The following is a 17,999-nucleotide window of genomic DNA, read 5'->3' as shown; positions in this document are numbered from 1 at the left end:
AGTCGGCATTTTACTCTAGTTACCGACCAGCGCTCTGCGCTCTGCGACCAGCGCTCTCTTTCATGTTTGACAATGACAAGAGTGCAAAAATTAAGAATGACAAAATTCTGAGACGGAGGATAGAACACTGTCTTCGTACAGCTATGATATAGTTTATCGCTCTGGACGTAACAATTTTGTTGCTGATGTCCTCTCTAGATCTTGTTGCTCTATGACTATAAACGGATCCTCTCTTAAGGAACTACATAAATCTCTTTGCCACCCTGGAATCACCAGAATGTATCATTTTATAAAATAAAAAAATCTACCTTTTTCAAATAATGATGTAAAAAAATCCATTTCTTCGTGTCAAATTTATGCTGAATTAAAACCTAAATTCTATGTAAGCAATTTTAACCACACCTTAATAAAATCTATTCAATCTTTTGAGGAACTAAGCATGGATTTTAAAGGACCTATTCCGTCTTCATCTAGCAACAAATATTTTTTAACAGTTGTTGATGAGTTTTCAAGATTTCCCTTTGCATTTCCTTGTCATGGTATCTCTACTTCAACCGTAATTAAATGTCTAACTCAACTTTTCACTTTATTTGGTATGCCAACTTATATACATTCAGATCGAGGCACTTACTTCATGTTTACAGAGCTCCGCAACTTTTTTAATCCTCGAGGTGTCAACCTGAATAGAACTACTCCTTATAATCCTCAGGGCAATGGTCAATGTCAAAGATACAATAGCTTAATTTGGCAAGAAAACTTCTACCTCTTAAATCAATACCTACATTGAACTGGGAACATGTTTTACCCGATGTCCTTCATTTAATGCGTTCCTTACTTTGCACTTCTACTAACGCTACACCTCACGAAAGATTATTCGGTTTCAGTTGACGTTTTTCTAATGGACACTCTATTCCTACATGGTTAACTAATTCGGGTCCAGTATTGCTTAAAAGGCATGTTCGACACAGCAAATATGAATTTCTGGTTGAAGAGATTGAGCTTTTAGAGGCTAATAGTAAATATTCTCATGTAAGAATGCCTGATGGACGCGAGACCACTGTTGCTACAAAATATCTCCACCAATGGCTGATATAATCAGTGATAACGACGGAAATAATAACTACAAAGATAACTTCAATGAACCTGATACAATCGCTTCACTTGAGCCTCTCCATCCGAAAAAATCTCAAAACTTTTCTACTCTCTCTCCAACAAATCCTAATGGAATTTCAAGAATCAGTCCTCGTTGGTCAGAAAGATTCCAGAATCCTCTTAAACATTTAAATGACTATATTTGAATAGTATGAACTTATTTACATATTTTGTTAATTTAGTATGGTAGAATGTGCTGATACTTATAATTATTATTACCCTTGTTGAGTTTAATTATGTGCATACTAAAACTAAGCTGTTTGTATATTTTAATTGACATATTATATATATATATATATATATATATATATATATATATATATATATATATATATATATATATATATATATAGTAATAGTATATGAGTTGTAAATAGGATACAGATCCTATTTAAGTCATATAATGACTATAGGCAACTATCTATTGAATTGTCAAGCATTTGTTTAAATTCATTCGTTGAAGAACAGTTAGTTGTTGCATCATTGAGTGCATTCCAATGCTTAGCAACACGATTACAAAAAAAATATCGCGGATCACAATTTCTGTTAAACTCGCGTACAAATTGTTCTCGTTTACCACATTGAGATGGGCGAATGACAGATTTAGTGTGCCAACTAATGATGGTATGACCTAAATCGATTTTAAACTTTTGAATTAAGTCTCTTCTTATTCTACGATCCTCTAGTTTTTGAATTTGAAACATGATGCATCTCTCTGTGTAACCAAGGTGTTTGCTTATGGTTGGGACTTTTGTAGATCGCCTTTGAATTTTCTCAATAATCTTTATATCTTTTATTTTGTTGGGTGACCAAGCACTGATTGCATATTCCACGTTAGGCCTGACATATATTTTGTACAATTTGGTCCATAACACTAAATCCCTTAATAGAAACGTTTTTTTTAACATATTGAGCATTCTGTAAGCTTTATTACTAGCATGGATTAACATGCACTTGATAAAAATATTTAGCATCACTTGAAACGAATATACCAAGATCTTTTTCTACATCTGATTTTTCCAAATTGTTATTTAAATACTTGGTTGTATCTTGAAGTGAATTGTTTGAGTGTGGGTTGTTTCTTCCCATATGCATAACTTTACATTTTTCTAGGTTCTGCTTCATTAACCAAACTTTTGTCCATTTAGTGATTTTATTTAAATCAGTTTGAATGCCAGTGGTATCATTAGGAATACTTTTTACTTGTAGCTCGTTCATTAACTTTCAATCATCTGCAAATAATTTACTGACACATTTTAAATCGTCAGGCAAGTTATTGATGCAAATTATGAAAAGTATTGGGCCTAAAACTGAGCCTTGTGAAACACCGCTATTAACGTGAGCCCAATCAGATATGTGCTCTCCAAGTACTACTCTCTGTTTTCTATTAGTGAGAAAGTCTTTAATCCAATCAAGAAGATCTCCACCTATTCCATAAGCTTTTAGCATGAGATTTAATAATGTGTGAGAGATTGTATCAAAAGCTTTTGAAAAGTCCAGATATATCACATCTACTGCATTTTTGTTAGCTAGGCATTTTGTAACATAATCATTGGATTCTAATAAGTTTTTAAAACATGCCTCTTTTTTTACAAAACCATGTTGAGATTGAGACAATAAATTTAGTTTTGAGAGATGATTTACAATGGCATTGGTAACTAAGCTTTCCATTAATTTACATGGAGTAGATGTAAGAGAAACTGGTCTATAATCACTTGGTTCATTGGTATCACCTTTTTTAAATATTGGAGTGACATTTGCATTACACCACGCATGAGAAATCGATCTTTCTGATAGCGATTTGTTGAATATAGTTGTTAGAGGTTCAGATAATACATTGGCACATTATTTTAATATCATTGGGTGGATGTTGTCCAGTCCCGATGTTTTATTTGGGTTTAAATTTTTTAACTTATTTTTGATCTCATCTATTGAAAAATGAAGACTTGATAAACGCTCAGTTGTACGATCTGAAAGTAGTGGAGAATCTTTGCTAACTGAATAGTTATTGAAGACTGATTTGAATTGATTATTTAATGTGTCAGCAATGAATCTACCATCTGTACCAGTAACTCCAGGTTTATTACGAATTGATTTGATACTTTGTATCAAATCAATTCGTACAACAATGTATACAATGTATGTATATATATATATAAAATAGTAAAAATACTTATTTAACTTTGTCTTGAACAGGCTGTTTCTCCTTCTGTAGGTTCATCAGGAAGAACCTGATGATAAACTTACAGAAGGAGAAACAGCTTGTCAAAGACAAAATTAGCTAAGTGTTTTTACTAATTTATTATTGGTCTGTTCTAGGACTCTATTTGTAAAAAGCTATTTAACTTTTTAAAATTTTATTAGGTCTTATTAATAAGTATTGTGTTTACTATTTAATTGACATTCCCTAATTATATAACTAATTATATAACTTTATAACATTGACTATATTATTTTGGTTTTTTCTGTTCTTCAATAGTTAATGCTTACTGCTTCATTTTTAAAATTAATGTAATATATTGATTTATTTTTTGATAATTTTCGAATTTGATAATTTGAATTTAATTTTCATTATCATTTATTAACTCTAAATTTTTAATTTTTATTTTGAAATAGTACTGATGAAAACTCAAAGATGATGAGCAAAGAAATACAGCATGAAACTCCAAAATCATGGTTGAAAATCTCTGAAAAAACATGTTACAAATCTATTTTTCTTTAAAACCAAGGACTATCTCATCGTCAAATATATATATATATATATATATATATATATATATATATATATATATATATATATATATATATATATATATATATATATATATACATATATATATATATATATATATATATATATATATATATATATATATATATATATATATATATATCCAGAACATGACATTAAACTAGTTTTTGGCGTTGGTGAGACTTGTTAGTAGTAGTAAAGATATTTCATCAAGAAAAAGATATAAAATCTCAACTATGCTGTGGTATGGGTGCGCGGAGATTGAGAGTTTTGGCTTAAATCTTTCTAATGATAGTGCTATGATAAAAATACATAGTCCTTAATTTAAAGCAAATTTTACAACTTTATGCCTTGTTACATATATATGGTATATATATGTTACATATATATGGTGAATATATGTACATATATATATATATATATATATATATATATATATATATATATATATATATATATATATATATATATATATATATATATATATATATATATATCATTGGTCGTAAATTAGAGCTCACTGATTTTTTTTATTAAACATAAATTCAGAATAAACTAGTTGAAAACTAAAATGTTTTTACATTATATATATGTATATATGTACATATATATATATGTACATATATATATATATATGTACATATATATATATATATATATATATGTACATATATATATATATGTACATATATATATATATATATATATATATATATATATATATATATATATATATATATATATATATATATATATATATATATCATTGGTCATAAATTAGAGCTCACTGATTTTTTTTATTAAACATAAGTTCAGAATAAACTAGTTGAAAACTAAAATGTTTTTATATTTTTATTTTTTAATGTTATAAGTAAAATCTATATGCATTATGAAAATCCAAAATAAAAGATCTAAACATAATTAGATTTAGATACCAAAAAATAAAAAATAATGAAAAATATTATTTTAATTAAAAAAAAAGATTGGACAAAACTTAAGAATATATTTCAAATAATATATGAAAACAATAATTTACAAAAGAAAAACCATAAAAAAATATGACCTTCAAATAATTGATAGCATCTAAGTCCTGCATAATTCATGCAGACCCAAATGCCTACACTGCTACTACCTTGCTTGGTTCATTTTCATGTACAATTCAAATCAAATCACTTGAGATGATTTACCATAGCATATATTCAGGATATATACAGGATATATACATATTCAACATATATACTCCATATTCTTGCATATATGCCTTAACATTCAATTTGTCTGAGAATATAACATTTTACCACTTGCAATTAGGCTGATTTTTATGTTGATTGCACCAGGCAATCCTTGCTTTTTTTTTATTTGATACTAATTTTCTGTCATGTTTCGTCAAGCAAATTAATAAACGTTTATCTCATTGTGTTGTTTTCGCTGGCCAACCAGATCATTCCGATCCTTAATATCATCTGTTTCATTATAACGCTTTTAAATACATGCAACAACTGAATACCCAATATTTAACTTATTGGCTATTTGACGATGAGATAGTCCTTGGTTTTAAAGAAAAATAGATTTGTAACATGTTTTTACAGAGGTTTTCAACCATGATTTTGGAGTTTCATGCTGTATTTCTTTGCTCATTATGTAGATTTTTTAATATCTCTTTGAGTTTTCATCAGTACTATTTCAAAATAAAAATTAAAAATTTAGAGTTAATAAATGATAATGAAAATTAAATTCAAGCTATCAAAAAATAAATCAATATATTACATTAACTTTAAAAATGAAGCAGTAAGCATTAACTATTGAAGAACAAAAAAAACCAAAATAATATAGTCAATGTTATAAAGTTATATAATTAGGGGATACAAAATAACTTTTATGGAAACAACATGTCAACTAAATAGTAAACACAATACTTATTAATAAGACCTAATAAAATTTTAAAAAGTTAAATAGCTTTCAAAATAATTTTAATCAAACAGGATATATAAAAAAAGTATGCTCTAATTTATGGCCAATGGTGTGTTTACACACACACACACACACACACACACACACACACACACACACACACACACACACACACACACACACACACAAATATATATATATAGAAATATATATATATATATATATATATATATATATATATATATATATATATATATATATAAAGTATGCTCTAATTTATGGCCAATGGTTTGTGTACACACACACACACACACACACACACACACACACACACACACACACATATATATACTGTAATGTATTACATAGTATACTATGCTTGAACATGTATTATTATTTTTCAGAGTTTGATTTGTATGCATTAAATGTGTGTGCATACAATTGTTGTAATAGTGTTGTAATACAATTGTGGTAATACAATGTTCATAATATGCACACAAATTTATTGCATACAAATTGTATATAATATATGGTTAAATGATTGTAATATACTTTTTATCCATTGATTTAACCATAAAATATGAAAATTTACAATATTTTATAAACTCACATAAATAAGGTTAGGTGTCACTTATATAGTTAAAAACTAGTCAATGGAGTGACACCTAAAAAAAAACAAAAAATATATAAAACAGAAAGAATTATAAGTAAGAAAAAAAAAATTAAAAAGAAAAAAAAAAGAAAGAAAGGAAAATAAAGCACTGATAAATAAAGATGATATTAATAATTGCAATAATAATATAATAAAAATAATAATATTAATAATAATGTGAATAAAAAAACAAATAGTAACTATCATGATAACTTTACTAAAAATTATAATTAATGATAAAACAATGGTAAAAATAATTATATTAAAGTTTATAACTATGACAGAAGTTAATAAAAAAAACATAACAATTGTAAAAATTAGGACAATAACCATAAAACTATTACTACAATTGAATCACTATCACTATCATTATAAATAATATTAATAAGATTTAAAAAACAAAGATAAATTAATGATAATAGTAATATCAGTACAGTTAAAAAAGACAGTATAAAATAAAAGTAATAATAGTTTTATAAATACAGTAATTTAAAAAAAGCAATAATAATAAAAGATAAAATTAATATTCATTAAATATATACTCAACTAAGAATTTCTTAATTTGGTTTCGATTGAGAAGAAGAATGTTCGTAATAATAGGGTATTTAGTTTAAATCTTTTTTTTTTTAATGGTATTATTTGGTTCCAGTGAGAAATACATTGATGTTTTATAGAGCGCTTGCCATATTTAATAGTGTTGAAAAAGGAAGTGTGCAAGTTAAAATTTTCAGTATTTCAAGTGTAATATTTGTGTGTGTCACTTGTTTTAGGGTCAAATCATTATATTTCAACCAATTTAAAGAAAACTTTGTGGGGCACCATCTCTGATTTTCCTGATTTTTACATATTGTTATGTGCATCATGTAGATAGGTTAAACTTGAAATTTCAGACTTCCAAGTACAACGGTTCAGAAATTATAGCCTTACAAACATGACACAGTGGCCCCCCTCGATTTACAAATGGTCAAAACAGACTACTTTAGAGCTGTATAACTTTTTTCTCACTTTCAACAAGTGTCTCATTTTTTCTAGAACTATTTTCTGGATAATTCTCTCTTTAAAAAAAGTGGTTTTTATTAACTTGTGTTAAATTAGAAAAAATTTATGAACTCCTCAACTTTGGAAAAAATCATAAAATTGCTAAAATATGCCAAAATAAAACTAGCTGTAGAATTATTCTGTTCATCCACAAGTCTTTACAGATAACTTTTCTGATTAGCTACTACTGTCTGCAATAAACGTGCAAAATATAGGCAGCTTGTTGCAGTTTAGAACTTAAATATATCTAAAAGCAAAATGTCTACTCGCCTAAAATGTCAAATTTTCAGCCATTTTGAGACGCTTGTAAATTTTTCTAACACTTTGTTTTGATCTAAGATTAACAGCATATAAGACCATTAGACCTAACTATCTAAAAATGCAAACATTATAAACGTGTCAAATCCACACCAAAAATGCCAGCATTTTTAAATTAGCCTATTTTTCAATCATCAACAGTTGTATGTGTTACAAGAAACCCTTTAATCTGCCAACTGGCCTATGTAAATGGTGCAACTAATTATAAGTCATTTCTTAATAAAAGGAAAGATATGGTTGGTTGTCCTCTCCTTGATCTGGTCTTTATAGTAGATAAGGGCACAAATAAAGGGGGCAGTAACTTTTTAGAGAAATGTTTTATTTTTGGGAACTTTTTTGTAAAAAGCCTATGTAAGATTCGTGTCACCTTTCCTAAATAATGCCTTGACCACCCCCAAAACAAGAAAGCAAGGCTTAAAAATGATTTCATTTTTTAACCCTTTTATATTTTTTACCGTTTAAAAAAAAAACAGTTCATTTTCTAAACCTTGGAAAACTAATATAAATTTAATTTTATAAATTTATATAAATAAAGTTCAAATAAATAAATTGTTCTTATTACAATTAATATTACAAGAGTTACATTTAGCAGTTTTTTTTAAATGCTTGGAACAAAATAATTGTTTTTGGTAACATTTCTATGATTTTCTTTCCTTACTCTGATCTTTAGTAAGAATAAAGTTGTGCCTTTTTTTTGAGATCATAAACAAGTTTTGATGCTTTGGTTACTGACTTAACTGCATGTTCAACCGACTGAGAGTTGTTTGGAAGAAATGTAAGCGGTAAAACCTTTCCAGATTCTTTTGCGTTCATCAGTTCAACAGATGAAAAATAAATTGTAGTAGGAGGTTCCACTTCAATTTGGCATATTGGAACAAGATCAATCCAGCAGTTACAATCAAAATCAATTTTCATTATTGTTTTGGGTTTAAGCTTAGGAACAAATTCTTTATTTTCCTCATTTAGTTTCCTAATAATGAGTATTCGATCTATGACTTTGTCGCGATTTACTTTCTCATCATCCATTATCATGCAATAGAGAAAATTCTCCTGTAAACAGCAAAATGAATTTCCAGCTAAGTTTTTAAAGACAACTTCTTGAATCTTTTTATCTTGCAATTTAGTCAACTCAATCATTTTTAACAGAATTTTTGCTGAATCTTTATGAAATCTTGACCTGATCGTTTTATAGCAAACCAAATTGGAGAATATACTTGGACTATATACTTCGTTATCATAACCAACTCTGCCGATGGATTTGTTTCTCTAGTATATTTATACATAATGCATAAAACAAGTGTCAACCACCTTGCATGGTTCACAGGTCCAGGTTTTGTCATTGCATATTTTTTTGAAATTTTACCTGTAGATATATCAATGGTGTATTCATAAAATTTTCTATGACCATTACTTCAGATTAAATCATACAATTTTCTTTGATCATTACTTCACATTAAATCAGAAACAACACGCTCATCCATAAATGACTGAATTTTCGAAACTATTATAGGGAGTTCAGGTATGGAATTTTCTGAAATCAATGAACAAACTGGATCTTTATATTTCTTTGGATCATATGTGTTTCCATCAAGTAGAATAATTACTTGTCTTAATGGCAATTCATTTTGATGTAGTTGACATCCAACTAAATGTAATTTTCTATTTATAAAATTTTCTAGCTTAACAAGGAGACCATTGTCTGTACCAGTATTTGAACTTGTATTGTCAAGAACCACAGCTTCAAGAGTTTCAGTGCTGTTAAACTCATTTAGAACTTCTTTAGTTGCATTTGCTTTGGAAACTCCAGTTCCACTTGTAATAATTTTATGTGTTAAATATTTTATTGTCTTTGTTCCACTTTCTGCAGTAAATGTGAGATGTGGTTCTTTTTCAATTCCAGGTATTATAATTGGCTCACCTTCTGATTTGTAAGCAATTGTGTGAACAAGCGTTTCTTTATCTTTTTTATCATCAACTCCAATAACTTTTAATTAAAAAACCTCTTTACTATGGTCAATGTCAAGTTGTTCTCCTGTTCTAAACTATATATATATATATATATATATATATATATATATATATATATATATATATATATATATATATATATATATATATATATATATATATATATATATATATATATATATATATATATATATATATATATATATATATATATATATATATCAGATATCAGTTGTGCTAGGCCAATAGCACTGGTTAAACCAATTTAAGTACCAATTTAAGACACTTCTTTCTAAATATTTAATTGTACTTACGAATCAATAATAACAAATATACATATGCTTATTTACCGCTAAATTTGATTCTTCAAGACTATCCACACAAGACTCTTGCTTATACAATGTTCGAATTACTTGTTTATTCTTTAACTTGATTAGTCCTTTTTGATCAATTTTGCCAATCTGAAATGACCCTTTTCCACCCTTTTTAGCGCTTTGGTCTTTTTAGCTCTTTGGTCTTTTAGGTACTCCCTTTCATTCACTGGTACCTAAATTAAAAAAATAGTAAACACTACTAATAAAATATTTTTTGCTGTAATAAATGTCCTTAAAAAATTGATTTTTGTAGTTTTAAAATTTAGTTGCTAAATACCTTCTTTTCTTCATCACAATGGCACAATATATGTTTTTTGAAACAATCTTTAATGTCACATCTAACCAGTCTGCAGAAATAATTTAATTAAGTTGTAAAATATTATTTAAATTTTAAAATAAATATGCCAAAAATTTAAAGTAAGTTAATAAAATTTTTATTTAAATTTAAAACTCGATGTAGAAGTTCTTATTATACCTGTCATCACAATTAGCAACAGGTAGTTCACAATTACAAGCAGACAATTCAAACAATGAATTAAAGTTCTTCTCCAAATAAACAATGCTAGATTTGTTCCCTTTTGAAAACTTTTTCAAAAAGTAACTCAAGTTTTTTGCGTATACTTCTCTCGTGGATGGGAAGTTTAGAGTTCACTTTTCTCCATAGCTCAACAAGTTTAATGCTTATTTGAGAAATAATTTTTTGATCAGTTATTTTTTTGGCAGTGAGTTGTTTATTGAATTTGTAGCTGAACTGTATAACTTGTTTAAATGTGAGAAGGTTGCTAACAGGTAGATCATTTGGTAGTCCTGCAAACCGAGAACTTGTGCAGCGAGTTCTACTTTTAAGGGACTTAGCAACTTTTCCCATTTTATTTATTATCTATTTGAAAACAAGATGCAGTTACATATTTTAAAATGCAATACTTCATTTCTTATTTAGTTACAATTAGGTCAATGCACTTAATACAAGTTGTAGAAATTGTAGATCATTATTTTTAATATTATAATTGAAAATAAAATTATTAACTATAATAAAAAAAAAAAAAAATAGTATAATTATATTACTTTTATAAATTATGAATATTTTGCTGATTATAATACAATACAGCAAGAAATTCCTAAACATAAACACATGTTTAAATAAAGATATTTACTAAACATAAAAGCTATAAAAACTACTGATTATGAAATATTGTCATATATGTGAATATATATATATATATATATATATATATATATATATATATATATATATATATATATATATATTCTTTTCCTGATGATCCAGCAATGGTCATATATGTATATATATATATATACTCTTCCTGATGATCCAGCTATGGTGAAGCTTCAAGTTGAAGAAAAAAGTTAGATAAGTGTTTTTTACTTATATATATATATATATATATATATATATTTTTTTTTTTTTTTTTTTAAACATCTTCGCTTCCAACAAGGCTGCAAGCAGCCACTAATTAAAGTTGGAAGTTACTGAAAGAGAAAAGATGAAGATTGTAGAGCAAGATAACGATTGACGGACGATTTAAAAGATTGCAAATTATATGAATCAGGAAAGCAAGATGAAGGAAGCGAATTCCAAAGAGCTGATGTTCGAGGAAAAAAACTAGATGAATAAGCATTTTTGGAGCACTTAGGAACAGTCACAGAAAAAGGATGACACTTAATTGAATGACGAGTAACACGAGAATGAATTTTAGTAGATGGCACAAGAGACGCTAGCTCTTTCGAGCAGTGCCCATTATAGTATTTGTAGAAAAGAGAAAGAGAAGCAACATTACGACGATGTGATAATGGTTGAAGGTTGGCTGCAAGAGCAGGTCCAACTATGTTTACAATGCGTTTTTGCACCTTGTCTAAAAGAGAAAGGGCATCATTAGAAGATCCGCACCAGATATGGCAACAGTATTCCATACAAGGCCGGATTTGAGATTTATAGAGGTAGAGAATAGAATCCAGAGTAAGAAAGTGGCGAGCTCGATAAAGAGATGCAACCTTAGCAGATGCTAATTTTGCAACCGATTTGATATATGGTTTCCAAGAAAGATTGGAAGTAAGAGTTAATCCTAGAAGATGAAGAGTAGGTGACTCATCGAGTACATCACCGTTCATAAATATAGGAAGATCTAAATTATTGCGATAACGATTGGCTAAAAAAAATTGAGTTTTATCTGAATTAAAGTTCACCAGCCACTGTGAGCCCCATGCTGTAGCAGAAGTGAGATCCTTTTCAAGCTCAAATGCCCCCTCCAGGCAATCAGAGGGTGTTGGTTTCTTATCACGACAAGAATAAATGGTAGTATCATCAGCAAACAATGCCACCTTAGATGTGAGAATATCTGGAAGATCGTTAATGTAAATTAAAAAGAGTATAGGGCCAAGGATAGAACCTTGAGGAACCCCTAAAGTTACAGAATAAGAAGAAGAGTGTTGTCCATCGAGGACAACTTTTATGCTACGATTGGAAAGGAAGGATTCAATGATCTTAAAGATGTTGCCGGATACACCATAAGAAGAAAGCTTATGGAGAAGACCAGCATGCCAAACTTTATCATATATTTATTTATATATATATATATATATATATATATATATATATATATATATATATATATATATATATATATACATATATATAATTTAAGATAAATATATAATTTATATATATTTAAATATCTTATAACTTGTGTTTATCTTATATTTAATTGATATTGATTGTTAAATATAATTGAAATTAACGGGGCAAGGTGATAAGACCATCGTCTTCTGCTTGCTCCAGTCAATTTGTTACGTTAACAATTTTATGTTCAGCACATAAAACTTTTTCAAAAAGTAACTCAAGTTTTTTGCATATACTTCTTTCGTGGATGGGAAGTTTAGAGTTCACTTTTCTTACAATAGCCTAATCAATTAACCATTTTAATTAAAAAATAGTTTCACCATTATTCTTATTTTTTGTTACAGAATTTTCCACATCTATACCAATTTTAAATGGTAAAAATGGAATTGCCCTAGTGTATAATGTACATTCATTATTACACATCACTGATGATGTAGCTCTAACCTACATGATGTTTCTGCATTCCAGTTTGAAAATTATTTACAAAAGATGAAGCGTCTTGTACGTGGTAAGCACAACTCAGTTTCCCAGATTGCAAATAGGCTTAGTGAGCTTAAAGATGTATCTTGTTTAAAAGAGGATTTTGCATCAAAGATCAATGTAGGAATTAAGGAATCCTTTTTCCATTGTTTTATTGATTCAAAAGAATTTAACATTTATAATGTGAAAAAAATGCTCACTTTATTTATTGCAGAAAACAGATATCAGATTTGATTAGAAAATGTGTGAGTTTACCATACAAGAGTGGTTACATTGTAATTCCTCTTCTAGAAGATCTTTAAATTAGTTTAAAAAGCTCAATGAAACATTATTTTACAGTTACTGTTGTATATACTGTATATATTGTAATTTTAGTCAAGATCAGACTACGGTTATTTTCCGAAAAATTGAAATAAATATAAGAATATAAGAGTCTACAATTTCATTATTAAATAATGTTATAAACAAAGTTTTGTAAAAAATATTGATATCATTGTTTTTTTAATGATTATGCATCTAACATCAGTATTTATTTTTCTATTGGTTTTATTCAAACTTAAAACAATAATTTAAATATTTTGCTCATAATAATTATGAGTTGCATCCTGGAACTGCCTTGGAAGTTAGAGTTTTAAGCAAATATTTCTAATATTTATTATAATTTAGGACAAATAAATATACCACTAAATTATTTTTAACTTATTTCAAATACTTTTTGATAGTTTTAAGAAAGTTACTATGAAGTTATTCTGTTTTTGTTAATAACAAATTAAATGTGAATATATTACCAATTAGACTATTCTTTTTTATCATTAGTATGTTTAGTTTAATAATAGAATATTTTTCTCTGTGTATTATATGAAACAATGATAAACATGTTCTTAGCAATATATGAATATTTTTGTTTTATTCTTTTACCAAAATATCTTTTAGTCAACTATGGTCAGCTCTGGTTATTATTGAAAACAACCAAGAAGTTAAAACTGTTGCACCATGTCCTTGGGTGGATTTAGAAAATATGATTCTGTACTGGCCACCAAAACACAAATTATTAAGTTTCTATATTTCTCAATGGTCAACTCCTGAGAGCAACTGGACAAATTTGGTGATAGTGAAAGTTTTATTGGAATCTAGGTTCAAATCAGTTGCGCAAGATATGATAAGTTTTTTGTCAACTACAGAGAATGATACAGAAGTTGACTCTGAAAAAAGTGATTCAGAAATGGAAGAAAAGTTTGGTTTGTTAATTTATTTTATTAATTAAAAGTTCATAATAATTTTCGTGTTATCCAAATATGCTGATAAATTATGATCCATATTTCATTATAGTTTTTTTGAAATGGTGGCAAAAACATAATTACTGCCCTACTCTATCAAACATGTAGAAACTATTATTATTTGTTTATTTTTATGGAATTTGCTTAAGGCTGAGGAGGCCACTACAGTCAAGTAGGCATTTTGTTATACTTTTTATAATTGTGGTTACAACCCTTTCTAAACCTTTTAACTCTAAAAGCCGAACCACAATGAACTGGGCCTCTGCATAAGACCAAGCGTTATTAATTTTGTTTCTGGAGCGTTTTTGTTTTTAATTTTGTTATAATAATAAAATATAATGCAAAAAATTATTGAATTTATTTTTTTCACTTTTATAATTCTTTTTTTGAGTTTTTTGAATTTTTTTTATTATAAAAAAACACTCAATTTTTTTAAATAGATAAATGTGTTGCAAGTCCAGTTATAAAACGCAAGCGGTCAATAGCCCTAATATCAGAAGAAGATACCTTATCTCAGTTTCCACAACTGGAAACTTCCAACTTCCATACACCAACAAGTAGCTCAAAATGTGAAAAATTATTTTAATGTATGTCTTAATTACTTTAAGCAGATTATTTGCTATCTTTAGCTGCTTGTAAAGATATATCTCCCACTATTTGAGAAATTAATTTTTTGTTAATAGTAACCAACAGAGGCACCTGTTATGTTAGATTTTTTTTTTCTCTAACCTGACCAGATTTCTTTGTTTGGGTTAAAGTCACTTAATCTTAACTTTATTTTTGATGTACTTTTTAAAATTTTGTTTTTGATATAAAGTTTTATTTTCTTAACTTGTTCCAATATAAAAACATATTTTAACATTTTTTTTAGGAACTGATTCTAAAAAAATTTTTGCAATATGTCCATATCTTTTTCGGTAAATCCAATAATATCAACAAAAAATACATGTGGGAAATTTAAAACATATACTGATGGTGGAACCTCTTTCAAGGAGATGTCTACCAAACGTAAGCACTTTAAAGTATTTTTTTCTATTCTATGTAATATTTATATACCCTCAGGTGGATATTAGACATGATGTAGAATAAGATATTGTCTGGGGTTGGGGTTATATAATAAATATAAAATATATAATAAATATAAAATATATAATAAATATAAAATGTAATAAATACTGAGAAAGTAAATTCAATTGTTTTATATTTCAATGTCTTGCAGCCACATCCCTTGTGCAATTTTTGCAACCCTATAATAGAATCGTCGGTCCCCAAACCCATTATAGATTCAATAGCCCTCTGGATTTTTTCTACCCTATCATGATGCCTCATGGCTTATAACTTAAGTATTAAATTATTTTGGTAATGCAAGGCTATTTCCTTATAGAATTTCAATACACTGTGCTTATGCGTCTAACAAAATTAGAAGAAAATCAAAAAAACATTTCTGAAACACTTGGATTGCTTCGAGATAATGATATGACAGTAAATAATGATTCAGGCAGTCTAGAAGTGCTGAAAGCATTGCAGAATTTGAGGCAAAAGAGAGTAAACTCAAAGACGATGCATATTTTCAAAAGAAGGTTGTTTTCAATTCTTACCTACAGATACAATTATTTTAAACACTTGCAGATTTATAAGTTTTTATATTTATTTAATTAGTTTAAGATTATAATAAATTAAAATTTCGTTTCAAAGTATCAAAATTAAATGAATATTAAATTCAAAAAATAATTTTTTTATTTTGCATGAATAACAAAAAAAAAATTTTAAATTTTTGATTTAATTTCTTTGTTGGTTATTTTTACACTTAATGTTTTTAATAAAGTTTTTTAATTTTCTGTCTTGGCTAATTTCTTTAGAAAAAACATATAAAAGAAATTGGAGGAAAAGACGCAAGAACGGCAGTAAGGCTTGCTCTTGATGGAATGATGTCACGGGAAATACAGAATGGCTTTAGTCTGTATGGTTTAAAGAACAAGCAGTCTTTTTCAAAGACACTTCACTATTTGTTTTTTGACAGGTATATAAATGTAATAAATTTATTGTGTGAAAGTTGTTTAAATTTTTTTTGAGCATAACTTCTGTTACAAGAATTTTGATTTAAGGCCAATTTTTCCATTATGCTTTTATTTAAAAAAATGTTATAGTCATCATAGCGCAATATCAGCGACATATCAAAAGGAGGCGTGTTTAATCAATTTAAAATCATTTTTTTGCACATTTTGAAGGCTAATTATATTTTTATTTATATAAAACACAAGTAAATGTTAGTATTAAAATTTGTGATTTAGTGGCTTTCTTGTGACTTTTTATTTTTAATGTTTTGTGTTGTAGGTGCTCTACTTAACAGCAGCAAGGAAGACTATCATAAAGATCGATTAGGTTATCACATTGGTTATATTTTAAAACGAGCGATTCGAAATAAAGCAATGAGAAATCTGAAGTTACATAATTAATAAATGGATCTTCTCGTATAAAAATGGTTCTTTCTTTGTGGTTTCACATCAGACAAGCAATAGTATTTATGATTACTTTTATTTTTTCATTTTGTAAATACATTTTTTTAAATCATAAATCGTTTTTTAATTTTTCTTATTCTAGCGCATGTATACACAACCAACAGAATTCAAAACAGTTCTTTATAAGAATAAATGTTTTGTATAAACGCATTATTATACTATTATTTTGTCTTCTAAGGTTATATATAATTATAGTATTTAGTATTGGATAATGTTTTTATAAAAGTAGCACTTACATGGGTTATAAGGGTTATAGTTGCAAGTCTTACATATAAGAGTAATTTAAATTTTCGGAAAAATTTCTTCGGCGCGTCTTAAAATGATTTTAAGACGTGCCGAAGACGTATTTTTAACTGCCTGAATAGGGATCGGGGACTTGTGTAAAACGTCCGTAGGACGTGCTATAGACGTCCTTCAAGGTCGTCCTACGGACGTCCCTTTAGATCCCCGTTGGACGGACGAAAAGCATTTGATTTGGTACGTCTGGAGGACGTCCCATAAGACGTCCCAAGGACCAAAATAGACCTCTTGCGGACGTCCCACGGACGTCGTTTTGCTCACTGGAAAGAAGGTAAGATTGAAAAAATATTGGAGTTTTATAATCATTACGAAAAGTTATGCTATACAAACTTACCAGTGGTAGGCTGTGTTAATTGGACTAAAAATAACAATAAAATTGTACAATTACACACAAAAATTTTAAACTGATAGTACTTTAATAACTTAGCATAGCACTTTATTAAAAAATACAATAATAATAATTTAAAAAACTTCATTAATTAATTGGAATTTCTTTTTTTAAAGAAGTACACAATTCAATAATTGATAAAAATTGAAATAATAATAATATATTTTATTATATTTGGAAAACACTAACAAGTTTATTGCTATGATTAAATCAATTAAGTATCTTGTCTTGT

The 17,999-nt window shown here is 27.6% G+C and overlaps 1 protein-coding gene across 1 annotated transcript; it reads left to right on the top strand.

Annotated features, from left to right (window-relative positions):
- Positions 1–1,160: 1,160 nt before the first annotated feature.
- On the top strand, positions 1,161–16,140 carry LOC136075312 (uncharacterized). The gene is made up of 5 exons (XM_065788035.1): positions 1,161–1,301; positions 14,217–14,521; positions 15,001–15,129; positions 15,432–15,568; positions 15,945–16,140. Coding segments are annotated over exons 1-4 (453 nt in total). The 5' UTR covers positions 1,161–1,284; the 3' UTR covers positions 15,434–15,568; positions 15,945–16,140.
- Positions 16,141–17,999: the final 1,859 nt, after the last annotated feature.

This window comes from Hydra vulgaris, chromosome 01 (genome assembly GCF_038396675.1).
Source record: "Hydra vulgaris chromosome 01, alternate assembly HydraT2T_AEP".
NCBI classification, from domain to species: Eukaryota; Metazoa; Cnidaria; class Hydrozoa; order Anthoathecata; family Hydridae; genus Hydra; species Hydra vulgaris.
The sequence above is the reverse complement of the archived record's forward strand: the minus strand, read 5'-3'. Positions and strand labels throughout refer to the sequence as shown.